This window comes from Rhinocladiella mackenziei (genome assembly GCF_000835555.1).
Source record: "Rhinocladiella mackenziei CBS 650.93 unplaced genomic scaffold supercont1.5, whole genome shotgun sequence".
Lineage (NCBI taxonomy): Eukaryota > Fungi > Ascomycota > Eurotiomycetes > Chaetothyriales > Herpotrichiellaceae > Rhinocladiella > Rhinocladiella mackenziei.
Window position 1 is genome coordinate 3,620,756 of NW_013550600.1, and position 25,410 is coordinate 3,646,165.

A 25,410-nucleotide genomic window follows, 5' to 3' on the forward strand; every position below is an offset into this window, starting at 1 on the left:
CATCCATGGCTGCTCGCAGTACTGCCGCTTTCTACACACATGGAGTACCTGATTCGTTTTGTCCAGGTGCACGAAAGCTTTCGACGCCCTGAACTCGAGGCCCTGTCAAAACTCGCGGGCGTGCATTGCGAGGTCGTCTCTTGCATTGAGGACTCGCCGTTTTGTGTGGTCAGGTTTCACGACCTACAACATGCACGAAAGGACGACGTTGGGTCGGGTGACGATATTGACGTGGATGAGAGAGTGCGGGGCTTCGAGAGCAGGGCCATCCTCTCAAAGTGCGTCTACGAAATCTGGGGCATCGGCTGTAACTACGACGAACTTCATGGAGACGTGTCGACTCGCAGCCGCCATCTATGGGCTCACTACAAACACCTCTCATTCAAATTTTCAGTGGACTGCTACGGGAGCACGCGAGATGTGGCACAGCAGAAGAAGATTATCGATTCATTCTGCTATCTTGGCTTCGAGGGCAAAATTAGGATGAAGAACCCAGACGTCGAGTTCGCCGTGCTGGAAGAGTGGGTTACTCCATGTCTCCAAATCAATGGTGACAACGCCAATGAGTGGAATGGAGCCCCTTATGATCCCGTGGCGCGGACAAGTTTGAGGCGAATCATGTTGGTTCGCAAGATCGGTGACTCCCGTCGTTGGCTGAGGGAGAAGCATGATTTGAAGAAACGACCGTACATTTCCACAACCTCGATGGATGCTGAACTTGCCCTTCTAACCGCCAATCTCGCACTGGCGTGTCCAGGCAAAATCTTCCTGGACCCTTTTGTCGGCACCGGGGGTTTCATGGTAGCGGCTGCCGAACTGGGAGCTGTTGTGCTTGGTTCAGACATTGATGGTCGAAGTTATCGAGGCAAAGGCGGTGGTGTGGAAAAAGGGGTGGGCGCCAATTTCAAAAAGTATGGTTTGTCCCATTTGTTTGGAGATTGCCTCACGTCGGACTTGGTCAACACGCCTTTTCGGGCTTCACCGCCCACCCAGCAGTCTTCAGACGGTAGGTGGTTGGATGGCATTGTTTGTGATCCTCCATATGGCGTGCGGGAGGGCTTAAAGGTGCTCGGGACGAGAAAGGCGGCCTCAACAGAGTCGAATAGTGTGGCAACCGAGTCGCCAACAGGACCTCCGATACACTGCATTGACGGTGTTCCAGCGTACACATTGCCCGGATATATTGCACCCAAGAAACCTTATTCCTTCGCGAGGATGCTATATGACATCTTAGCATTTGCTGCAAGAACATTGGTCGATGGAGGTAGGCTTGCGTTCTGGATGCCCAGTGCGAACGAGAACGACGTGGCAGAAGAAGTGACTGTCATACCCATGCATCCTAACCTAGAGTTGAAACACGAATGCATCCAGAAGTTCAACAAATGGAGTCGCAGGTTGCTCGTCTACGAGAGGCGTCCCGGAATGTTGGTCCCCAAGATAGACATGGATGGAGTCGATTGTGCGGGAGGACAAGTGGACGGTACAGCTGATGAGTTGAATCCGTTTCGCAAGAGATACTTCCAGCCGATTGCAGATAGAATGGGAAGCTAGCTCTTCGCCAACCATCGTCCATTTGCCTCTGGGCACAAAATATGCAACAGCATGTGGTTCTGCCAACCGGAAATTGTCCTGGCTTCGGTGTAGTCAACCAAACCCATCTAGCCATCGACCTTGAGTTTTTCCACCGCAGCGACGGCATCATCTCCCTCCAGATCTTCTTCATCACCCTTCCCAGCAAGACCTCTCTCCCAAAGTTGTTTGCCGGTCAATTTCTTCTCCTCAATTTTGGCCCCCTTTTTCTTTTTGTCTTCCGCTTCTTCCTCTTCCTTTTGCTTCCTCTCTTTCTCCTCCATCTCTTTTCGAAACCTTGCCCTCCATTCCCAAAATCGCTCTCTCGTTACCAATGTTCCGTGGAATTTTCTGTTCTCTTCTTCCTCCTTTTGACGGACTTCAAGCTCCCGCGCAGCTTCTGCTTGACGCAGTCGATCAGAAATCAATGTCTCTGCCGCCTCTTTCAATGTCGTCACCAAAGTGAAGACCATTGCCATGCCTAGAGAATCTTCTATCGTGGGCCGTAATGCATCTAATAATTGAACCTTGTCTTCTGATATGTCCAGTCGAGGATGTTTCACGCCATTGGGTGGGGAAGTAATATCAAGGTGTGGACCAACATCAGGGTAGGCCTCGGGATATGTGACATTCAAAAGGAGGACTGGAGGCTCGAATCCTTCGTCGTGAGTCTCATTCGGAACCTCCAGAGTTATGGATATTCGGTAGGAAGTATCTGAAATATCTGCCGCAATTGAATGTTAGATTTGACGCCTCGTAATTTCCAACCAATGTGGTTGTGCAAACCTGTGATTTCATCTGGAAAGATAGAGTCAAGAACCTCCCGCTCTTCTTTTTGCTCGTCTATACCCATGCCGAGATGCACTGGATTGAAATTAACCCATACGACAAATCGTCTCTATCCACAGCCATTTCCCGTTTGGCAGAGGGAAACGCTTAGGTTCTACCGAATATAAGCCGATGGCCGAGGCTGTGGCAGTGTTTCCATTTTTGATCTTTGAAATGTCTCTCTTCTCCCTATCCCTTAACACGTCGATACTCCCTAATTTACTTGACACGTGGTCCAATACTAGAACACTGCGTTCTCACTAGATACAGCAGAGCTGGCTGCTCGTCGAGGTAGGACGGTCCGCTGCGGCGGAAAGATGCTCCGATCTGAATAGCCTCATCGGAGACATTTTTAGATTTTTCGTTCATTAAAAGCAGAACACTGGCCATCTTGCACGTCTCTTTCTCTTTTGTGGGGTTCTAACGCCGTCTTTCACACCATGTCCAATCCAGTTGTCGTCGATTCCTTGGGACGCGGAAGTCTCGACCACTCTATGTCCGTCATTACCATCGCAATTAGGACATAAGGACATGGAGATACTGGTCATGTGCATAATCCCGATCTGTGCGTAAGGCATGAAGACGGAGGATCTAGCTATAAGGCTGACGGCAAGCACTCCAAAGGGCAATTTGCCACAGTTCAGTTGATTTCTCTATCAACACCTGGTCGAAATTCTCCCGTCAAAGCGAGATAAAATGGCTCCAACCCGCTCTCAACTGCTTCAAGTGGCGACTGCGGTGGTAGATGGCTTTTCCAAATGGACAATCGAAGATGTTATGGCACCCCGCAGTCAAAATTGCATCCATCATATGCTTCCCGCCTCACTCGAAAAACCTCCGTTCAGCAATGACGAGCTTTCGGTTTGGCTCGAACAGATCATGGCTGTGGTACCAAACGGGTTCAATATGATGTACGACAAAGATGCATGCGTCGTGGACAAAGTCACTAGAAAGGTTGTTCTCTACGCCAAGGCAACCGCAGAAACCAAGGCTGGGCCATTTCACAATGAATATGTTTTTACCATTACAGTCAACGAGGAAGGAACTCTTGCAGATAGAGTGGAGGAATGGATGGACAGCAAGCTCAGTTTGGATATATTGGCTCGACTGGCAAATTTAACAAACTGAGACACCTTCTTGGTCACAGCTGACGTGCGGCGCTGGACCAACAACAAAGACGGCGAGCCCCTCGGCGCACACGGAACCTGACCTCGTATTTCGGACGGAACAAGACATTCTTTGAATCAATCCAGCCCTCATAGACTATATAAATATTTGATGTACCTGGTCTCTACAAAGACGTATTCTTGGTCGCAGCAGGTCTAGAGCAAAGGAACAGAACATTCCTCAACCAGCGAGAGTGATTGAAACACGGTCTGTTCTAAGAAAATTGCCCGCAAGAGCGCATTTTCAAGATAAATGTCCTTCTGCGTCTGCAACTTAGCAGTGGCGGCTGAACCCTCTCTAATGATCAGCAGAGTCTAGTGATAATACCAGGATGCACCAAGAGCGAACACCCCACAGATTTTTATCAGTTCTCCACGATCAAGCACCCCACGTATTTGAGAATTGAAACTTTTCATCACATTAAGAGTGTCCCAACGCAAATGACTCTTGTTGCCGTGAAGCCGTGATCTGGAATACATTCCATGGTATCTTCGATGCTTGATTCGGAACATTCATGAACCAGAAATCTACTCTTCAATGTTCCCCGACCTCATAAATGGATGATGCACTGGAACTATGGACGCTGAATGGACTCAACATGCCCCAGACATCCCCAGAGCTAAGCGGCGGTCTCGTGTACAGTCAGCTTGTCAAAGATGTCGAAGACAAAAATTGAAGGTGGGTTTGAAATCCTGTCTTCATACAGGTTCTGACTGACATCAATTGGTAGTGCGATCAAGAGCGACCATGTTCGCTGTGTCTGCGTTCTGAAGTTGCTTGCATATCAGAATTTCGCCAACGGTCTGACACTCCCCCTACCGATATTACAAGTCGATCGACGACAATTTGCATACTAACGAATCGCAGACGAAGGAAAATTCATCGTCTGCGATCTCGCGACGACCGGGCCCATGTCCCTCAGCAGGAAGAAGATGCCCGGCCCCCGCTCCTACATCCGGACAGTGAATCACCCCAGTCTCGCTTTAGCAATGGGGAAGGCCATGAGGCCAAGTCTATCTATGGAGAGCCATCAACCGCACCTCATAGACAACAGACTGCCGTCAGTCTTGACCAAATTTCAACGACTGACCCACATTCTTACAACCAAAGGATTTCATCCGTTGGGCTAACACAAGAGGTAAACTGGATCATATGGCTTTACATTGGACAGTTGCTGATGATATTCGCTCTCTAGATTATCGACAACTTTAGTCCCGAGACTGTTCTGGAGAGTTCAACGTCGGCCCTCCCAGGAGGCATAGGACGATCTCAGCCCTCTTTGGGAAATACAAAAGATGAGATCACGGTGGAAGACCTCCTGGGGTTTGAACTGCCTTCGAAGCGAGTCACCGATTATTTACTGAGCACGTATCTCGGGGCCGTTCATTGGTTTATGATGGTTTTTCACGAACCGACATTGCGCACCAGTTATGAGGCTTTAATGGCCACTAGAAGGTGTGCGCGTGCCCGCTCAAATCATATCATTTTCATGGTCCTGTTGCTTTCTCTTGGAGCACATTATGCTCCCGAGGAGGAAGTACACCGAAAATTTCCTTCCTTTCAGTTGGAAACTTTTCAGAGGTTATCTCTCAAAAGAGTCGAAGATAGCCTGCATACTTTGTATGATGCTGCCGAGCTTGAATCGGTGCAAGTCTGTGTGCTGCTCGGTTCTTATTACATGTACCATGGTCGTCCAAACCTGGCATTTGTTGTTTTGGGAGCTGGGTTGAGATGCGCCCAACTCATGTCCCTACACAAAGAATCAGCCTGGAGATGGCAGTCAGAGATGGCCAAAGAAGAACGGAGACGAACCTTCTGGGCTTTGTTTGTTTTCGATCGGTAGGAAATCTGCCCCCCCCCCTAGACCAATATTGCCTGACAACTATCCCAGCTTTGCTGCAACAATATTTGGTCGGCCCTGTGGTATCCCCAACGGTGAAATCGATGTCAAAATTCCAGAGAATATTGGCGATACCACCACACAGCATCCAAATTTCCGTTCAACGGCGGCCATGCCAGACGGGACTATCGAACCGGTCACCACTTTCTCATATATGAAGTATAAATTCAAGCTTTACCAAATCTCATCACCTATCATTGGAGATCTGTACTTCCATCGGAGTCCCAGCGTGTCGGCATTGGCTGCAAAAGTTTCTCGAATTAATGATGAGCTTGTCAACTGGTTCAATGTTCTTCCCCCCGAACTCAAATTGGAAGAATTGTGTCGAAACCCCGTCGAACCAGCAACTCCTAGCACACGACCATTCATGCTCCAAGCCCTGGCTCTCCAAATCGCCTATGACAATGTTCAAATTTTGTTGCATCGACCGCTTTTGTCGCAAGATTTGAGAAGCTTCAAGGTAGGTTCTCGACCTCTTGAACCTGACGAAATTAAATATCCTTCGGAATTGAACAACCCACGTCATGAGAGTCAAACAGCATATCCAGATGTTCATCAGATATTGCTCTCAAGTCGAGATAAGTGTTGGGATTCTGCAATAAGATCGTCCAAACTTGGCAAGTATCATCAATGCTTGGTCTCTGCTCGAGAGAGTCATGCGGCCGCATTCTTGGGGATCAATCTTTTTACCGCAGGAATGGTATTGTGCGTGGTAGCATTATCACGGCCACTTTCCGCGCAAGCTCAAATGGCAAAACAGGCAATTGCACGAATCATGTCCCTTTCTCGCTTTTTGTCAGGCAAAGTCCTTTTGTCAGCACAGACAACAAAAATTCTGAAAGATCTCGTCCGCTTGATTGGAGAGAAAGAAATCAAAGCGATGCTTTCAGGATCAGACGTACCGGAAAGCCGTACCATGCCAAGTGGCCATATATCGAAACAACAGACGGAAATGATTCCCTCTCTCGCAGCAATACCTGGACCGGGACGAGAATTCCAGGCTGATGCCGACAATATGGCGACTTCTCAAAACTCAATTCGGACCGGTGACGAGTCGATATTGAGTGGATTATATCAGGATCCATCGTTTACCGATAGTTTTGACTTTTCCGGACTCGAAAACATGGATTTCAATAATGGAATCGTTACATTGCAACAAGGTAAGCATCAGTCTGATGTATTTCGTGCCATTTCGATCCTCTTCAACCTGAGGCTGACCTCTGCAAAGCCATGTTCCCGGCTTCGGCAGTGGCTACACCTGATGTGAATCGGTTGATGAATGACGGCACACAACGAGGCCCATGGAATCGTGATCAATATAATACAGAGCACTCATACATCAATCAAACCGGTGGAAGCGACGACGGTCTCATGAGGACGGATTTTAACATGATGACCACCGTGGGACAGACTTGGTTATGGGATTCAGAGAACAGATAGTCATCCCGGCGAGTCAACACGGGCCTTACAAAGAAGGCGATATCAGATATTGAGCGAAATTGGACCAGCGGAGTCTATTAATCAACGCTGCCGCGGTCGGAGAACTGGAATCCTTCCGGTGAAACGTCAGTCTATGTATGTTTCATATTCCATCTCCGTTCATGTTGAAGAAGATGACGGGGCACTGGGTCTGTCCAATGATCATACATAGCGCAGCCTTGTAGTTGTGATTGAGACCAGGACATGATCAAGGAAGGTTGGGCGAGGAGCACGGAAGCAAAATAGCAAAGGAATTAGCTGGGAGGCGAGACGCGAGGCTGGATCACGTGATGTGATTTGATGATCGGTTTGATCAGAGCAACCTGGGGGCCCCTCGTCCCTATATAACCACAGTTGCTCCATGGCCCTCCTATGTAGCCAATTTAGTCTTCAATCATACCCCTACCAGTTGGTACATCGACTCGCTCTATGCAGACCTCCTCACAGAGTTCTCCTTTTCGGTATACCATTGCCCCCTCCGTTGTCAGGAAACCACCATGTGGCAGACCGTCGGATGTGGTACGTGACTGGATCAGGATGACGTGGAATATCCATGGTATTTAAATTGGTTGTATAAGTTCTGGCTCGATGAAGAGCGCAGGGACGTGGTTCAGGGTAATACAGTAGGCTTCTGAAAATCCTATTGTTAGGTGGGAGATAGGAAGGGGCGCTTGAGTATACAATGATCTGGTGTCGCGCCCAGCTGATTTGACGTCTTGCATCACTTTCCTTCCAATTCCAGCGAAAGTGGTGAGAAGTTCCCCCGTAGAGCAATCTCCATCGGATGAAAGGTCGCTAAACAAGTTCCTCTGGGACATCAGTCGACTCTCTTGATCCACTGCCGCGGCCTCGTGACAAGGCCAGCCTCTGAGAGATGGAGAAAACAGCCAGTGAGCCTGTTCCAATGACAAATCCACTATCGATCCTTCGCGTTATTAGCCCGGTTGCCACACCAAGCGCAGTCGATAAGGTTAGGTTGAATAGAATACATATCTCTTTGGATTGAAGTCGGAATCTGTTCACGGGGAGCGTTGCGAGAGTGCTCGTAGAATCTGAATGCGGACGAAGGGTAAAGTTAGGTTCAGAAAGGACTGAGATCCAGTTGCCTGGAGATGGAATCAGTTGCGATAAAGCTCTAGGATTGTATATGCTCCGTAAACAAATGTTAGTCAAGCATGGGCTAGAGTCCTTGGCAGAAGTCCACAATCCGACTCGGTCACGTGATAACACTTGGGCGGCGATGTTCGTGGTCCACTTTTGGGTACCAAATGCACGCAAGAGATTCCTTAAAAAAAGTTGGGCAACTCCAAAAACAGCAGAACGTTGACCAGCAGTGACCAGCAGGCTCTGGGGCACGCCTTTAGTCTTTCACGTTTTTCATTAAATGATCTAACATACCGTCTTGCGGACTTATTTCCTGCAGGAAGAAGATATGGCCAAAGCGAAGGCAAAATCACAGTCCAAACAAAAAGATATCCTTCACTCCACAAACATCCCACTCGTCAAATCCAAGTCCACGCCTAAAAAGTCCCAGCAGTCTCTGAAACCTATTGAAGACCTCCTCACTGAAGCTGCCGAATTTCTCGAACAGTCCCAACCAGAACTTGCTCTGCCGCTAGCCGAAGAAGCGCTCAGCAGACTCGAAGCCGAAAGACAAACGCAAAAGAGCGAGAATGATAGTATCGACACACTGCTCCAACTGGCTGCCCAGGGCAAAGCCACGCTCCCCGTGGCATTGAGTCTTGAGGCAGAGATCCAACTTGCGCTGGGCGATGCGGATTCCGCGCGGACGAGTTTCACGCGGGCAGCGCAAATGGATCCCGATGGGGCACTGGTAAGTGCAGAGCCATGGCTATGGTTGGCGCAACTGTGCGAACAGGGCGGGAAAGAGAGTATATCATACTTCGAGAAGGCGACGGAAGTACTGCGGAATGAGACCGAGGTTCTGGAAGACGAGGAAGCGACGGTCATGGATCAAAGTGCTAGAGTGCTCGATGAGAAGAAAGCTAAGCTCGCGGATGCGCTCTGCGCCATGGCTGAGGTCTACATGACGGATCTAAGCTGGGAAGATGACGCGGAGCAGCGGTGCGAGACGCTCGTGACCGAGGCTGTTGCCGTGTGTCCAGAGCGCCTGAGTGCAGGTGTAATGCAAACACTGGCGAGCGTGAGGATAAGTCAAACGCGTGTGGACGATGCGCGACAAGCCCTCAAACGGAGCTTAGCAATCTGGAAGGACATCCCGCTCGACGTGGACGATGAGGCGCGACCCGACTTCGCGACGCGTGTAAGCCTGAGCCGATTGCTGATGGAAGTCGAGGCCGAGACGGAAGCCATGGCGGTCCTTGAAGGACTGACCCGCGAAGACGACCAGAGCGTCGAATGCTGGTACCTTGGAGGCTGGTGCCAGGTTCTCATCTCCCGAAAACCGAGCACGAGTCCCGAGGAGCGGACGAAGAGTCAGGAACGGGCGAAGACGTGGTTGGATGCTTGTCTCGAACTGTATCGCGCGCAGGAATACGAGGATGAGAGATTACAGGAGCATGCAGTCGAATTGGTACAGCAGTTAAATCAGGTGCTGGGGGTGGAAGATCAAATGGACGATGATGAGGATGAGGATGCGTGGGAAGACGAAGAAGACGAAGACGACCATGATACTGAATTGCAAGTCGAAGCGAATGGTTATGTCGGCAACGACGATGGGGACGTTGAGATGAGTTAGAATTTTTCTCACAACTTGTAGTGCATTGGCCTGGTAAGAACAATTCCGAGGTCATGAAGAGTACCGACGTCTTAAATCAAATTTAGAGGCGTGGCCATTGAGTTGCAACCAGCATCTTGCCCACCTGGGATAAGAAAATACCAGTTCTCATTTCGCATCGCTCTGAAACACCTTCTCGTACGTCTCCCTAGGGGTCTTTGGTATAAAGCTGAACCGACCGTTATCCAGCATACTCACTCTATCCGCCACACTATATTCATTTGCCAGCAGCGTCTTGATACTATACATCATCTCAGGCCAATCCTCATCTTTGACCCCGCCTTGCTCTTCCTCTTTCCTCGCCTCATTCACGACCGCCTAGTTGACCTGATACTTGACGCTTCGCGCCTGCTCTGACTGGCAGATCAACTCCCCAGTCTTGCCGTCCAAACCTGCACCCTCAACGTGCGACCTGAGCCCCCTCGAATCCAATCCGCAGCGAGTTACTGGCACTTCCTGGCAATATCTGGGATGCTGGTCACACCGACACAGCTACCTGGCTGGCCATAGATCTTAGCTGTCAGAGTTTTCGTGATTGAAGCCGTAGAATTCGTCAAGTGTCCATTCCGTGGATATGCCTGTAACCATGAGTGTGTATTGAAATCCTGGTGTGGGTGCTGCTTTGGTGCAGAGAAATGCACTGACGGCTTGTTTGTCGCGGAAGTATCGCATGTTTTGGATCTCGCGCTGGACAATGTCGCTGTGCCATTTCGAGGGGTTGAATGAACGTTGTCTACTGCTGAGATGACCTGGCTGAAGCCTGTCATGGTAGTGCTAGCCTGTGAAGCTGGAGAATGGAGTGTAGAAATGACATTTGTATGAGCTTGAGTCATATAGTGAACCAGCAACGACTTCAACTCCGGCGCTGTTAAACTTGGAGGCTCTCTCAGAGGTTGCAAGGATGTCGATGCATTTGGATTGAGGCTTTTGACGATTGAATTCTTCTAGGAGAGGCTTCCTCAAGGCGCCGTCCCCCCTACAAGGAGGGCTGAGATGTCTGTCACGGGGAGGGCGAACGCGAATCTGATTGTCGTGGTAGAGGTGTGTGGCGAATGCGTAGAACTTCGAGCAGGAAGACCCAAAGTTGTCGATAGCTGCCCCAGAGTCGACTATATATACTCCTTCCCCATGAGATATCCATAGCAGTCAACACAGCAGGCGTCGAAAATAGTCGCAATTCATGAATACGGGTTTGAAACCAGAAAGGATTTGTATGCTGACATATATTGATGATGAGTGGAAAGATTAACGCGAATAAATACTCGCTGGGAAGAGCCATGTTTATTCCCCTTTCTGGTCTTTGGTGTTCGGAATCTGGTCCTGGTTGAGTTCCTGCGATCACTAATAACTGTAGTAATGCGAGCTCATTCGAATAGTCGGCCATAAGCGACGACACTAGGTTGCAAACTGTTTGTACCATTTTGGAAGTGCTTCCGCTTCAGATACATAAATCTCCCAGGAGGGAGGCGTCCGATGCCCGGGAGAAACAATAAATGGAACCTGTTGTAAGTGCGTCGGTATGGCACAGACTCCAAATCTTGACGTTTGGCGGACACTGATAGGTTCCAGATTGGAAGTTCTGGGATTATACCAAACGGGATCCGGAATGGACAAGGTGCTGGCTGGTCACCCAGAGGTACATACAAGTATACCAGCGTATCAACTACTTGTCGCACGAATCGGGAACCCTCTCGACATTTCCGGCCGTTCCCGGGAGAAGGATTCCGAAGCATTCAATCTTCTTGCCAGGCACTCTTCCTCACGACGCCATGAGATCTGCTTGGCCCGACCCCAACTTTCACTTTCGACCAGTCACTTTGCATAAGGTGATCGCCCTCTTTCTCTTTCTCTCTTGTACTCTCAAGATAGAATCGACCGCCTTCATAACATCCAAGATAGAGTCCACTACCAAGAGATGTCCAACATGCTCGAAGCAAAGCGCCTCGGAACAATCCTGGCACGCCTTCTGCTTTGAGAATCTCTCTGGCAACGACAAGACCACTTTTACGTGATCCCGAAGCACCATGGAGGAGCCACTTTGACGGCTTTGACTTCGCATCCGTCTTTGAACCATCATCTCCAGATCCCGCTGCTAGCATGATTCTTGTCTTGACCACATCAATTGGAGTTGTAATCCATGCCGCACCACTACCGGCTATGCCAGCACTCATGGCAGTAACCCCTGCCCGTTCAAGTACTCCATCGACAGGTTTTCCATCTTTCTGGGCTTTCCGTCTTTGCATAAAATAGGATTTTAATGATTCAAATGCTGGAAATTGTATCCCGGTAAAGGGGAGATTTCTTGCCGCCAACGCTGCATAGCCCCTCCATAATCTGGTCGGATGACTTTGGAACTGTTTGAAAACTTCCAGAGACGTGGAACGCCGTTTTCCTGAACTGATCATTTGAGCATTTTGCTTGAGAACTTCTGCAGGTGTCAAGATGGCGCAGCTAACTAGCTCTGCTCCGGCACTAGAGACGGCATGTATGGCAGGTTGAGGAAGATAAATAGTAGAGTTGGGAGGAATGTTTTCCTTCAGAAGGTATTTTAAAGTTTCGTAGGTGGTAAAGAATGCGCCCGAGGAGGGAATGGTGATAAGGATGATGGAGCCAACGCCTTGATACAATCCGCCGAACAGGGAGGGTTTTGTTGAGCCGTTGGCATTCGTGTACAATTTTCGGTAATCTTGTGACTGGAGACGGGTCTTGAGGGTATCTAGAGGGTAAACAAGCAAATCGACAGTGAAAGCAGCAAATGCACCAGCCTGCAGAGTATTAGATGGAAACGATTGTAGTGGTGTTTTGAGGGGTAAACTCACAAACCAGATGTCCAAGTTGGTGTTAGACGACATCGACAATTAGCCAAATGGCCGAATTGGCCGAGCAAAGAATTAGTGTACAAGGTCTATATACAAACTCGGGGGCAAAGATGTGAACATGCTGTGGGCCATGTCGTCAGCGACCTCAATGATACGGACTAAAAAAAAAAAAAAAAATAAATGGCGAGGGTCAGATCATTGATCCTTTTTCTCCGATCTCCTTGCCGCTTTTACAATCAGCAAGCCGGAAAAAACATAATTCCTGGGGCTCTTTTTTTTTTCCTTTCCGTCAACTTGTACGAAGACATTGCTTTGGAAATGGCCAATACACTCCCACTATTTCTCAATAACGACGTTCCGGATTCCCTTTCCCGTTCGAGCGGGCGAGCGTCGCTTCTCTATCTCCCCCTTATCTTCGCCCTCCTTGCTCCAGACTCCGGCCGGCTAATCACAAAATTCTTCCCTCTTTCTCGCATCCTCTACACACTTTTCCCATTTCATGATCCGTAGGACTATTGCTTGCACTGACGCCAGGACAGTCTGCCCAATGGCCAACCCAGACCAGAGACCTACCAACCCGAGTTTAGGGGGACCAAGAGAGAGCACCAAAGCCAGAGGAACTCCCAACCCGTAGTTGACTGCGAAGGTAGCCCAGCCGCCGATAGCTTGTCGGCCCAGTCCACGCAGTATTCCATGGATGCAGCAGACCGCGGCATCGAAGATTTGAAAAATCGCAACGAAAGGAAGAGTCGTCATGACCAGATCTCGCACATCGCTGGACGACTGCTGGGTGGCGAAACGACCGATAATATCGCCAATGGCGATGACCAATGCAAAGTCCAACGTAGCTATCCCTGTAAAGAATACAGCGTAGAATTCGGACAATCTCTTGGCCGCGTTGACTGAGCCTCTCCCTATTAGATGTCCGACTCTGGTGCTTGCCACCACGCTGCCGGAAAAGGGGATGTGCCATACCAGCACTGACGTTGTCGAAAGGATCGCCTGGGCTGCCAAAGGGCCCGAGTTTGCGTGGTCGCTGCCACGAGTCATGATGTATGCAGCACTGAAGTTGAGCAGCTCAAAGGCAAACCATTCGCCCAGCGTCATGACTGCGCCCGGCACAGAGAGCTTGATCATAGGCATCCAGTTTTGAAATGTGGTTCTGGGGAGCAATCCTGGCCAGCATTGAAGCGTTTCCGGGAGATAAAGAGCAACATATAGGATTAGCAGAATGGCCCGGAAGTCGTTGGTCAGGGCGGCTGCAAACGCCGACCCCATCACTCCCAAATTAAGCGTGAACACCAGCACCCAATTGAGAAGGAGGTTCATTGGCGTACAAATCAAAAGCACGACCAACGAAGCGGTGAAGTTCCCTTGAGATTGCAGGAACCGCTTGCCAGCTTCAAATACGGCGTACCCGGGTACACCGACGAGCGAGGCCCTCAGGAACGTCCCCGTCACAACTGCTAGTTGCGGCTGTGGAATCAATCTGGCAAGAATCCACGGTGAACAGACCCACAACGTGCCAATGGCACCAGCCACGAGTAGAAGCAACAGTACCGTTCGTTGAACATGTAATCCAACCAGTTTCAGATTGCCGGACCCATAAGCCTGCGCGCATAACGTGTCCAGACTCGTGGCAATGCCCTCGAAAATCGCGAAGCCGACAATGTTCATGGTCGTCACGCCCAGTGATACGGCGGCGAGCTCATCCTTCCCGATGTGGCTGACGACCAGCACGGTAATCAGGCTGTAGAAATATTGTAGCATGTACGTCAAAATCAAGGGCACGGAGTGGGACACCATTATTCGTGTCTCGGCTTTCCATGTCGTGACTGGTTCCGTGAGAATGTCGTCGCCATTTCGGTCGTCCTCGCAGCATCCTGATAGAGCTCGTTCTGGCTCGAGCAGCGATGTAGTCTCCATCGCACAATGCACTTGACAGGAAACTGGCTTATTGACATTGACGTGAACTCGCAGATTTACGCTAGAGTAAGAGACATCATGACGTTTTCACGGGACAGAAGTCAACCTCTCTGGTTGTACAACAGATAGACGAAGATTACCGGAGGCTTGTTGTGAATTGCGGGTGGGTGCCGGCCTGTGCGCTATTGAGCACGCAACTTGCAGAGTACATTTACTATAGAGATCGTGTCTCTGGACAAGGCGGAGCCGGGCATCCTTAGCCCTCATTGATGCAAGAAGTGCTGGGAGCTCGTTGGGCAGAGAGATCATCAGCTCGATCAAAAAGCCCAGGGTTGTGCCTTCTCCACACTAGGCCTGCCCAATCAGTGCATGACGGATGTCAAGCCACTTGCTCTTCTACTACCACATTGGCATTGCCTAGTCGCGCTGGTGTGATAGCGTTTGAGCCGCCTAACATAAAAGTGCAAACTACGGATGTGACCCAGAGAGTGCCGTGCCGCAGATCCCAAGAGTGACCATTAGGCTCTAGTCTCGCTTCGGAAAGTCCCTAGTTAGTTGTCGTCGCTGGAACTCCCGACATATCACCAGGTACGAGGTTGTTCCTTCATATAGGCTACAAACGACGCTGCAAGCTCGGTTGGCAAGAAGGCCGGCAGTGTTGTCTGAAGACTTTCTCAGTGTACGGTAGGCTCCTAATAATTCTGTTGTTGTTACAGAAATCCGCCGAGAATGGGCGTCCCTCATTAGCTGTACCTCCTAGAGTTGATAGACCCGCCGATGCACTGGAGCTGCGTTGATGAGGCACCAGGAACGGCCGAAACTTTGCATTGTGGGGCCCGTAAGACTTTCATCCTACGAGAATCTGGGAGTATACTATGTGCGCCCGTGTGTGTTCCCCCAGTCCTTTGGTGCTTGTGCAGTCCCAGAGACATACGATGAAGTGTGCTAGGTAGACATGATATCTCCCAAAATTTCACTTCGCCTTAGCACGAGAGTGTTGTTCTTCGCTGCTCATCGAAACCCGAGATTGATCGTCTAACTCGCCGACATGTGGTGTTGCGATCATATCCTCGTACTCGACCTCATATGCTACCGTTCTCATGATCGTGTTCTCGGTCAGACTTCTCTGGCTCTCACTGCGTTCAGGAATATCCTTCACGTTGGACTGATTTCTAACAGCACTTGACACCTGTACGGAATGTTGGCCACTGACAGCTTTCATCGGTTTGGTGGGCCAGTCTCTGGATGAATGAGTTGTGTCGTTCTGGCTCCTATTGGCGCTCCTCTTCGATGCGAATCTGTGAGAAATGGCGGTCGCTAGCCTTGATCTCAGTCCCTGGGAACTGTTGTCCATTTCTGACTGATATTGCGCTGGTACCGTGAACAATGAAGTCCCGGATTTGAACATGTCAAGCACGGTTTTCAAACTTGGTATGCATGCGGTGAGGATAGAGAGGTTCATAACTAATTGGCTCCAGATCGCCGGAGCAGTCATTGCCCAACTCCTGTCGTCGGATTCATAGAAATCGCGATACGTCAGTAATTGAAAGACAACGAAAATTGGAACTCTGAGACGATCTATCAGCGGAGCATTTCAAATGCATGTACGTCTGACACATACATGATTCTAGATCCAAACAAAGCCATGACTTGATACTTTATGCGCGTGTGTGTCTGCACCCACCACATCATAACCCATGGTATGACGATCAGGGAAATATCCGTCAAAATGTTCACAATCCCGAGGAAGAGGGACAGTGCCTCTCGGCTGACGCATTTTCCCTCCACAAACATCCAAGGATGAGGGAGTGGGCACTGGAAGGCCAGAGCAAACACTCCAGAGATTGTCCAGCCAGCGATGATGACCAACAATGTGTAGGATGACTGTTGAATTTGTCTCTGTGGAGATATAGCCATGATGAAGAAGATAACGGATGCTTTTGCCAGAGCGTTGGCGATAATGAATAGCATTTGAGCTGCGTACATATACTGCAGTATGTCAGCAGATTCATAGCCACCAACTGCTTATTCAACATACTTTTGAAAAAATGGCAAACCTGTCCGGAGAGATTGCATCTCGGTGCTGTCCGAGGCCATTCTTACATGCTGCAATAACGCAAGTGGTCTGAACGAGAGCAGTGATTGTCGATGAGACGATCAGCCAATCGTACAGCTTCATGAACGTAAGTTGAAGTCTTGAGACAACCTTGGAAACCACAGCCATGATGGAATATATCAGGAACACCAAGGCTGTCACCGCCACCCATGGCGAATGGTTGTCTGCCGAAATTTGGAAGTATGCTGGAGCCTCTTTTTCAGCCGTCATTATATCACGGTATGATACGAACAAACGATAAGAAAAGGATGCTGAACAGTGCAAAGGGATACAAGGTCGAGAGAACAGTGAGCGGGTGAGAATATGGCTTCTATTCTCTTTTTTTTTTATGGTTGACCTTGGAGGGCTGGCTGTGCTCTGTCCATACCGTGTCCGAACGGTCTGCAACAAGTACGTCGATCCTGAAGCTTTCTCCTATGGTCTCAGGAACCCGCTACCGTCCATTATTACAAGGGGAGGAAATCTTGCATTTTCTGGGCACTCGGGCGCCCATTGTCGACAGCCGAAGCCGCCACAAATAACTTAGCATTGCGCTAATACAGGGCACTGGAGTGTAAAACGATCTCATGTGTAGCTCTGAGTTTCGAACAAGGACTTGACGATTAAAATAAGGGAGTGAAGTCCGAAAGCAATGTGTTTCATACGCTCCAGGTTAAAAAGATCCAACTTCTGCTTTGTCGCCTTGAAGAGTCGAAGGTCCCATATTGCTCCTGATAACAGAGACCTCCGTGAACAATTGGCAACGGGCGAGGTGTTCTATTCAGAGGCAAAGAATATCGAAGCTTCTATGACCATTTGTATTGATTACCTCCAGTTGCCCAAACGCCAAAAGAACACTCCGTAGTAGATAAGAGGGGAAAGGGTCCCCATGCAAGTTATAATAACCTTGCTAGAAGCTTGCGACCGGAGCATGTTCCCCGTCGCGCTAACGTATGCAGCTGGCCCTAACACTGAAAAAGGGTCCGCCATCAAACCGTGACGGGTTATTCCTCTGTGGGAGGCATTGTGAACGGATTTGTTTGGGACACTCCGTACTCTATAGTCTAACTTGTGACTACTGCTGCTGCTTCTGCTGCTGCTTTTTCCCATCCAGATTAGATGGCTTGGGCAAAGAGGCTTCATTGGCCAAGCTCCTGCCATCGTCGCTAAAAGATTGATCTGGTGTAGTCCTCGATTAGTCGGCCTGGAGTTCACTCCTGGCTCGTCTCTCTGTTTCTTTTTCCTTTCCTTTCCTTTGTTTTTTGCTTTCTCGTTTGCCTGCATTCCAAGTTTATGCCTTTTCAATCGACTCTTCCTATCCATCACAAAGTATATTTCCTATCAATTGATAGTGGAACTCTCCCTATATAGACCATGGTCGACCGCGGTGAAGACTACGAGTTGCACGAAGTGGGCAAAGATGTGCAGTTAACTGTCAACCGTTTCCCAAGTTGCAACAGTCGTGATAACGCAAAGTCTGGTCACGCAGCGGTTTCACAAATCGGCGCAAATGGACAAAATCTTGAGAGTGTGACGAGGGTTCGGAGGTTGTTCAGTTTTTCTCAGATCTTTGCCTTTTCTCTCACCTTTATGAGCACCTGGGAAGGAATGAATACGTGAGTACAATATGCCCTCTGCAGGGGACGCACAGGAGCTTACACTAGACAGAAATATGTTCTTTGCTCTCTACAACGGAGGCCCTCAGACATTTGCCTGGAGCGTGATGATTGTCTATTTTGGGGCGATCTCACAAGCGGCATCCATCGCCGAAATGGCCTCGACTATTCCTATTGCCGGCGCCCAATACCACTGGACATACAATCTAGCTCCATCGCACATGAAAAGATTCATCACCTGGATGCAAGGCTGGATGACTTGGTTCGGCTGGGTTTCCTTGCTCGCTGGCATTGCCAATATCACCGCCATCATTCTGCAGCAGTTGGCGATGCTCAATCATCCTAGCTACGTAGCAGAAACTTGGCACATCACACTCATCATGATCGCTATCCTGTTTGTCCAAGGTCTCATCAACTCCTTCGGTACGACATTCGCCATTGTCCCCTGGCTTGAGCTGGTGGCCGGCATCCTCCACGTGTGTCTTTTTGTCCTGTTCCTTGTTGTTCTGATCGTCATGGGCAGCCGCCATAGTGCCGAATTCATCTTTTTAGAACGATCCATATCATCAGGCTGGTCCAATACCTATGTTGCCTGGAATTTAGGAATGCTCACCTGTGCGTGGAGTTTCACGGGATTTGATGATTCGTGCCATCTCAGCGAAGAAACAAAGAAAGCTCCTCAGGCGGTGCCACGAGCAACATTCTGGTCCATTGCCGTCAACGGCGTACTCGCATATGCCATGGTCATTGCTATCCTCAGTGCCATGGGTCCCATCGAAGAAGTCCTCAACTCCGGTTTTCCCGCGATCACCATCCTCCTCCGAGTCACAGGTTCTGTCAAAGCGACCACTGCTATGGTTTGTGGATTGTTTGTTATTTCATTCTGCGTCAACATTGCGTCCATCGCTTCAGTCTCGCGGCTGACCTGGGCATGGTCCCGAGACGGAGGCTTACCTCGCTGGTTTGCACTTGTGGACTCCACCCATCTTGTACCAATACGATCCATATGGCTCTCGCTTATCGTCGTCATGCTGCTGTCACTTCTAAACATTGGCTCCACCACGGCCTTTGGAGCCATCACAGCACTGTCGTCCTTGGCACTGTATTTCTCTTACGGGACAGCAATCTCAGCCATGTTGTTGGCGCGGTGGTCTTCTACGCATGGTGGCGAGCCTCTTGAGCTTGGTAGTTGGAACCTGGGTCGATCCGGAGTATATATCAACTGTTTTGCCCTCGTTTATACGCTGTATATTATGGTGTTCTTGCCAATTCCAAGCACGATCCCTGTGACTGCAACAAACATGAACTACGCGGGGCCGATATTCCTCTTTGTCTTTTTCTTTGCCATCGCCTCATGGTTTCTGCGTGCGCGGAAACATTGGCCGGGTCCGAATGTGGCCGTCATCGACTTCGTGAAGGCCCAAGAATAAAATGGCGGGGAGACGGGCAGTGAAGGAAGCAGATATTTTGCAAAATATGGTCAAGACATACCACCTCTGCATCTCCAGCATTGTCATCGTCAAGTCAATCGGTTGGCAATGTGTAGTTAGCTAGCAGCCCAAGATCTATCTATCCATTGTCAGGGAAATTGTCACAACTAATAAGATCAGGCGGAGCCGTTCGCGTGCACGCATAGAAGATGGATCTGGAGATATGGTGGTAGAAGACGCCAACAGTGGAAATTTGATGAGACGACCGGTTTAGTGTTCTTGCTGTAGTTTCTCATAGGTAACCACGATTAGAATGTTCTCTGGCACAGCACCTAGACGAATGAGCGTAGGTTTCGATCTCACCATTGAGGATGACGATGGCTATCACTAAATCGAGGAAGGCTATACGTATTTCGCTCACATGGTAAGACGCTAACCATATTTGGAGACATACTCCTGTATTTCGCTCAGGTTCCACTTTTTTTGTTAAATTGACCAGTGAGATACGGTTTTGACTGCGCCTCGGCAAACTAACCAAGTAAGGACAGGCCAACCAAAAACGTTGTGTCCCGTCGCTTCCACCTTGCTTACAATCAACACAAGAACAGCACCCTCGGCAGCACTCAAATCAATGCCATTTGGTGTCAATTCAATATCACTTGAGGGACTCGACGATATACCCCACTCCGCCGTCTCTGAAGCCTCGGGAGCCCTTGAAATTCCTGTCGACGAGGTCGTAACTTAGCTTCAATGGGATACCAAGATTGAGCGAATAGGGAGTCAGGATGGCCGTCAACGGAGTCCATGACGACAGGAAGGACGTCAGAAAAGCCAACAGCGACAGGAAGTGCGCCAGGAAGACCAACAATGACGACAACAGCATCAACAGGAGCATCAAAGCTTCTACAGGTGCCACCGCGACGTCGTGACAGCGTGTGTACGCTCTTTGAGCGCTTTTCAAGTTGGTAAAAGGTGCATGGCACCTGGACGAAATAGTCGTTGCCACAATGAGGAGCTCCATCCACAATCCCCGAAAACAGAAAGTGCGTTGCCGTCGGTGCACGGAAGAGAAAGACCTTCTCCTTTACGAGACCGCGAAGGCTCTTCCAACCCGGCGGAGGTGCCAGAACCGGCTCGATGAGCGGATTGAATCAGTAACTCAGACTTCTTCCAGAATATGAAGTTCTTGTTGACCTTGACCCAGTTTGAAGCCGTCATCCATCAGTTTCATGTCAGATGTCACAGGATTTCGGCCAAAATGAGTCGCAGTTCTAATATCGCAAGACTGTTGCTACAATGTCAGTTTGGGGGCCAGAAATACATGGTGCGCCTTCGCAAACAGACACTTACTAGCGTCTAAGCGGATCCCGCTTCCCAGAAGGAAAGTTTGACTATCAGCCTTGTCATCGTTGTTTTCCGGTTTCTACCATCGCTCCGAAGTGAACTTGAAGGCATCGTGAACGTTTCCTCAACATGCCATGTTACCCAGGTATTGATAGACACAATTGTACCTTTAAGAACATACTGGCCGTCAATCTTTCACCTGGGCTGACTCGCAAGCTGGGGTTGTCATGACGGAAAGGACGATGTAGGCGCGTACCTCGGCCCCGAAACACATGCCGTCACAGTGGTGTCAAAAGAAATAACTACATAGCTTCTTACCCATAGGGTAAGCACTCGTTTGTACCCCTCAGTGCCCTGCTGCTGCACTGCGGATTCGCTAAACTGGCATTTCACCAAAACAGGTCACAGATACGGCTTCAGAATCGTGGTCGTCCCGTGTAGATGTCGATAACGCGCTTCACGAACTTCAATCAGAACCCAGTTAGATTTCCAAGCTTCTGGAACTTGTCAAACAAACGCCCGGGGAGAGCGTGGTTGATTGGAAATTGATGCGGCGGAATCCGAATCCGACATGGTCATCTCCGAGATGACTCGTGATCCAGTTGGGAGACGCGGCACATCCGTTTCCGCCTACATCTGTGAATGGTGGAACACAGTCCTTCGAAGACGATATATCACTAGCATCATTCGTAGCCCTTGCGGGAAAGAACAATTTGCCTCTGGCGACCAGCGCATACAATAATTTGCAGTAAATCTGCGTCTCTCGTATCCCCGCTTGGTGAGGCATGCGGTTGAGGTTCTGTAGATTCCCGCGCGTGGCGTGCTGCCAGCGAAATGGTTTTCGCAATCGAGAAATGTATCATCACACCGATTTTGATTCGGCTATGAAGTACCCGGAAAAGTTAGGCGAGATGACAGGGCGTTGGATCACGCAACATGACGCTAAGAACATGCGGATGAGAATTGGACCAAATGTGTGAATCATCTGGTCTCTGGGGCGCCGTTTGAGAACACAAACATTCCTCCCGGATATACCCATAAGACATCGGCTATCGGCGAGTTCCTGGACGTTGCTTATAACGGAAAATAGCTGTTGGATGTTGGAAACTGGTCCTAGCACAAGCATTTGCCAGAGGGAGATGTTGACCATCTGTTTAGCGATTGGGGAATAGAGCGGTATGTGAAGCAATCTCAATGTATGAAGGTGACCCTCAAACCCAATTGGGGTTATGACGCAGAGGAATCTGCTTTGTGGGAATGCCGCTTCTCTCGATAGAGACAGAGTATGAATCTGCCAACCAATGAGACTCTCGCTTGCACATGCTTTTCCTCATTGTCTAGGGTGTGACTTCCTGGGCTGTGATAATTGGGTTCAATTATCACGAGGGGTCTATGGCTTTCGTCATGCTCCTTCTCTCGGCGTGGACCAACTTTCACGTCTTCTCGGCAAACCTGCCATTGATCTCCCGTCCATTGCTTCGGTAGACTTTCCCTCTCCAAATATCGCAAAATTGTCGACCGATCCCACACAATCGGTCGACAAGACCAAATCAATCCAATCTCTCTTTCTTTTCAACACCTACGCAACCATGGCTGCTACCGTTGAGTATGTTGCACCTCGGATCATATAGATTCACCATTGCTGACAATTTGCAGGAAAGAGGCACCGCTCAAGACGGTCCAGCTAGAAGCGTTGGTGAGTTCATAGTCGAGTCGACTTCTCTTGTATAGCAAAGTTATTCTAACAAGGGAACAGGTCGTCATGAAAGTCATCAAGCACTGCGCAAACCGCTTTCCTACCACCGCCACTGGTAGCCTCGTCGGCATGGACGTCAATGGCGCTCTCGAAGTCACAAACTGCTTCCCTTTCCCTGTCGTCGATCTGCCACCAGAGGCACAATATGAACAACAACACTTTAACACCGCGGCTGCTGCTCCTCGTGCAAAATCCAATACCGCGTACCAGGCGGAAATGATCAGAATGCTTCGTGAGGTCAATGTGGACGCCAACAACGTGGGATGGTATACAAGCGCAAACTTGGGCAATTTCGTCAACATGAACTTCATCGAGAACCAATACTACTATCAGAAGGAATTGAATGAGAGGACTGTCGCTCTTGTCCACGATGTCAGCAGAAGTTCGCAAGGAATTCTCAGCATTCGAGCCTTCAGACTGTCTCCACAGTTCGTGGCTGCTTACAAGGAAAACAAGTTCACCACTGAGAAGTATAAACCACCTCATCCTGCAACCAAGGGCCACATTCTAACAATGTAGTAGTCTCCTCAAATCCGGTCTGAAATACACTGATATCCTGGTCGAACTTCCAGTCACCGTCCACAACTCGCACCTTGTCACAACCTTCCTTCACCAAGTCCCCCGCATGCTTACGTCGGGGATTATGAAACCACCCACTTCCGTCGACGAAATCGAGAACGATCCGATCATCAAGAACGACAGTCTTGCCCCGTCTTTCGACAAGTTGTCAATCTCCATCGACCCATTCCTCTCCCAAACCTGCGATAACCTGCTCGACTCGATCGAAACGCACCATGTGGAAGCGAACAATTTCTCATACTACTCTCGCGCTCTGGCCAGAGAGCAAGCCAAGATCCAACAGTGGCAGGCCAAGCGCAAGGCGGAAAATGCAGCACGGGCGCTTTCAAAGCAGCCGCCATTGCCAGAGGACGAGTGGCAGAGACTATTCAAGTTGCCGACTGAGCCAAGTCGTTTGGAGAGCATGCTGAACAGCAGACAGGTGGAACAGTATGCAAGACAGGTTGATGGATACGTCGCCGGAACGACTGGAAAGATGTTCGCAGTTAGAGGAAACTTGCTTCCAGGTGATGCCAATCCTGAATGAACGTGACATGAATTTGGACAGTGGATGGTTCCGAAAAATGAACCCGAGCTGAAACGATACGAAATGAGCTGAATTGATGAGAGCAAAGTGCTTCATGAAGTGAAAGAATCGAAGATGAGCTTTTGGCCTGAGGCCGGCCTCGCCTCTTGTGTCAATGTTAATATAACACTGAGGACTACCCGACGCACAACATCTGGGGTGGTTGGTGGAAGTCTCCCCGGCCATAACAGGGGAGGGCTGGATATATACCGTGTGAAAGGACGCCGTGGTATTCCTTGGAAATAAAAAGTTGGGAGTAGAGGGCTCCCTGAAAAGATCATGCTGGAGATTCCAGCGTAGAGCAAGTCTGCGCATATGCGAAGCCGAAAGTGATGCTGCGCTTGTGATCTTGACAGACAAATGACAGACACAAAGATAAAAGCGTCCAACAAGATGCAAAACACAAAACCTATACTCGCCCGGGAGTAATGCCTTACCTGCATTCTCGGTCCTCCTCTTTCCTGTGCCGCTACCAGAATCCCTAGTCTTCCCTTCTCCTGCTCTCATTTCCAGCATCCAAGCGGTCACCTTGTTCCTCATGTAGTGCTATCCCTGTCCCTATTCTTGTCCCTCTGTGAACCGTGGTCGGTGGGGTTTCGACCTAATTTTCACTTGTAGTAGTTTCAGCTCTTTCCTCTTCTACTACACCCCAATTGCGTTTTCTTTCTCTCTATGGGCCACTATCGTCGTCTTTAGCCTCTGGTCTCATCCAAGTTCCTTCCGGTTTCTCGCTGTCGGCACGTCCAGGAACAAACAAATCCAGAGACAAGTTCACGTATCTGCAACGAGTCCGGGATTTGATAGGGCACAGAATCCCGCGTGACAAGGAAACTTGGCTCCAAGGCGGACGCGTATCGAGGCTCGACACTTTTGGGCCGTTGCTCGATGCGGTATGGTAGAGAGGTTGATTCCGCGATATGAGATGTCAGATAATGTGATGGAATGGGCTGAGGTTGACACGTCGGAAGAAATTGGGACGCGGTCGTCGGTGCGATTATGGGACAGAAAAGAGGAAGAGGCAGAGAGAAGCGGACGGTGGTGGGCGGTGATGGGACTGTGGTTCTCTCTTCGGCCTGTTGGTGATCGTAATGACGACCAGGAAGAGAGATTGTATGGTATGGCAATGTTAACAGTGTGGAGCTTGCAAGGAAACCGGTAATGCATGACGACATAGTCAGTACCTCATAGAGGACGGCGGGGCGAGTTGGGTAGCGGAGCACTTGGGAGCGCGAGTGGGTAGCTCCGGAATGGTAAGACGAAGAAAACAAGGTTTGGGATCGGCCTGGAGAGGGAAACTGTGTACCGCGCAGGCGCGACACGGGGAGGTCAAATGGGAAGGGAATAGGTGACGCGTTTCGTCCGGAGAATTGTTCGAGGAGATAGGTGGCAATAGTAGCCGGAGTACCTGTAATTCTTCACCGGAGGCTTCTACTGAAGCCCAAGGATGAGGGGTGGGTAGTGGTTTTTGCTGCTCAGGTGTACTTCTGGGTTTAATTTTGTTCGCTGTTGGTCATGGGTATGGTCGGGTCTTCCCCCCAAGGAGTCAATATAGAGAGAGAAATGTTCCTGCACGAATTGG

The 25,410-nt window shown here is 49.6% G+C and overlaps 10 protein-coding genes across 10 annotated transcripts; 6 read left to right on the plus strand and 4 right to left on the minus strand.

Moving 5' to 3' along the window:
• Window positions 1-39: 39 nt before the first annotated feature.
• Window positions 40-1,551, plus strand: Z518_07802 (uncharacterized protein; the record flags this gene model as incomplete). The annotated part of the gene is made up of 1 exon (XM_013415930.1): window positions 40-1,551. One exon carries the CDS (start codon window positions 40-42, stop codon window positions 1,549-1,551), a length of 1,512 nt encoding a protein of 503 aa, XP_013271384.1.
• Window positions 1,552-1,658: 107 nt separating this feature from the next.
• Window positions 1,659-2,422, minus strand: Z518_07803 (uncharacterized protein; the record flags this gene model as incomplete). The annotated part of the gene is made up of 2 exons (XM_013415931.1): window positions 1,659-2,293; window positions 2,356-2,422. The coding sequence occupies 2 exons, from the start codon at window positions 2,420-2,422 to the stop codon at window positions 1,659-1,661; spliced, it is 702 nt and encodes a 233-aa protein (XP_013271385.1).
• A 671-nt stretch (window positions 2,423-3,093) lies between these two features.
• On the plus strand, window positions 3,094-3,525 carry Z518_07804 (uncharacterized protein; the record flags this gene model as incomplete). Its single annotated transcript, XM_013415932.1, has 1 exon — window positions 3,094-3,525. One exon carries the CDS (start codon window positions 3,094-3,096, stop codon window positions 3,523-3,525), a length of 432 nt encoding a protein of 143 aa, XP_013271386.1.
• A 695-nt stretch (window positions 3,526-4,220) lies between these two features.
• On the plus strand, window positions 4,221-6,904 carry Z518_07805 (uncharacterized protein; the record flags this gene model as incomplete). The annotated part of the gene is made up of 6 exons (XM_013415933.1): window positions 4,221-4,242; window positions 4,295-4,322; window positions 4,432-4,702; window positions 4,760-5,403; window positions 5,456-6,624; window positions 6,693-6,904. The coding sequence occupies 6 exons, from the start codon at window positions 4,221-4,223 to the stop codon at window positions 6,902-6,904; spliced, it is 2,346 nt and encodes a 781-aa protein (XP_013271387.1).
• A 1,471-nt stretch (window positions 6,905-8,375) lies between these two features.
• Window positions 8,376-9,662, plus strand: Z518_07806 (uncharacterized protein; the record flags this gene model as incomplete). The annotated part of the gene is made up of 1 exon (XM_013415934.1): window positions 8,376-9,662. One exon carries the CDS (start codon window positions 8,376-8,378, stop codon window positions 9,660-9,662), a length of 1,287 nt encoding a protein of 428 aa, XP_013271388.1.
• A 1,772-nt stretch (window positions 9,663-11,434) lies between these two features.
• Z518_07807 (uncharacterized protein) lies at window positions 11,435-12,553 on the minus strand (the record flags this gene model as incomplete). The annotated part of the gene is made up of 2 exons (XM_013415935.1): window positions 11,435-12,466; window positions 12,521-12,553. 2 exons carry the CDS (start codon window positions 12,551-12,553, stop codon window positions 11,435-11,437), a joined length of 1,065 nt encoding a protein of 354 aa, XP_013271389.1.
• Window positions 12,554-12,964: 411 nt separating this feature from the next.
• Window positions 12,965-14,446, minus strand: Z518_07808 (uncharacterized protein; the record flags this gene model as incomplete). The annotated part of the gene is made up of 1 exon (XM_013415936.1): window positions 12,965-14,446. One exon carries the CDS (start codon window positions 14,444-14,446, stop codon window positions 12,965-12,967), a length of 1,482 nt encoding a protein of 493 aa, XP_013271390.1.
• A 973-nt stretch (window positions 14,447-15,419) lies between these two features.
• Window positions 15,420-16,670, minus strand: Z518_07809 (uncharacterized protein; the record flags this gene model as incomplete). Its single annotated transcript, XM_013415937.1, has 3 exons — window positions 15,420-16,014; window positions 16,068-16,435; window positions 16,485-16,670. The coding sequence occupies 3 exons, from the start codon at window positions 16,668-16,670 to the stop codon at window positions 15,420-15,422; spliced, it is 1,149 nt and encodes a 382-aa protein (XP_013271391.1).
• Window positions 16,671-17,915: 1,245 nt separating this feature from the next.
• Z518_07810 (uncharacterized protein) lies at window positions 17,916-19,587 on the plus strand (the record flags this gene model as incomplete). The annotated part of the gene is made up of 2 exons (XM_013415938.1): window positions 17,916-18,157; window positions 18,210-19,587. The coding sequence occupies 2 exons, from the start codon at window positions 17,916-17,918 to the stop codon at window positions 19,585-19,587; spliced, it is 1,620 nt and encodes a 539-aa protein (XP_013271392.1).
• A 2,933-nt stretch (window positions 19,588-22,520) lies between these two features.
• Z518_07811 (eukaryotic translation initiation factor 3 subunit H) lies at window positions 22,521-23,792 on the plus strand (the record flags this gene model as incomplete). Its single annotated transcript, XM_013415939.1, has 4 exons — window positions 22,521-22,537; window positions 22,588-22,627; window positions 22,688-23,157; window positions 23,210-23,792. The coding sequence occupies 4 exons, from the start codon at window positions 22,521-22,523 to the stop codon at window positions 23,790-23,792; spliced, it is 1,110 nt and encodes a 369-aa protein (XP_013271393.1).
• Window positions 23,793-25,410: the final 1,618 nt, after the last annotated feature.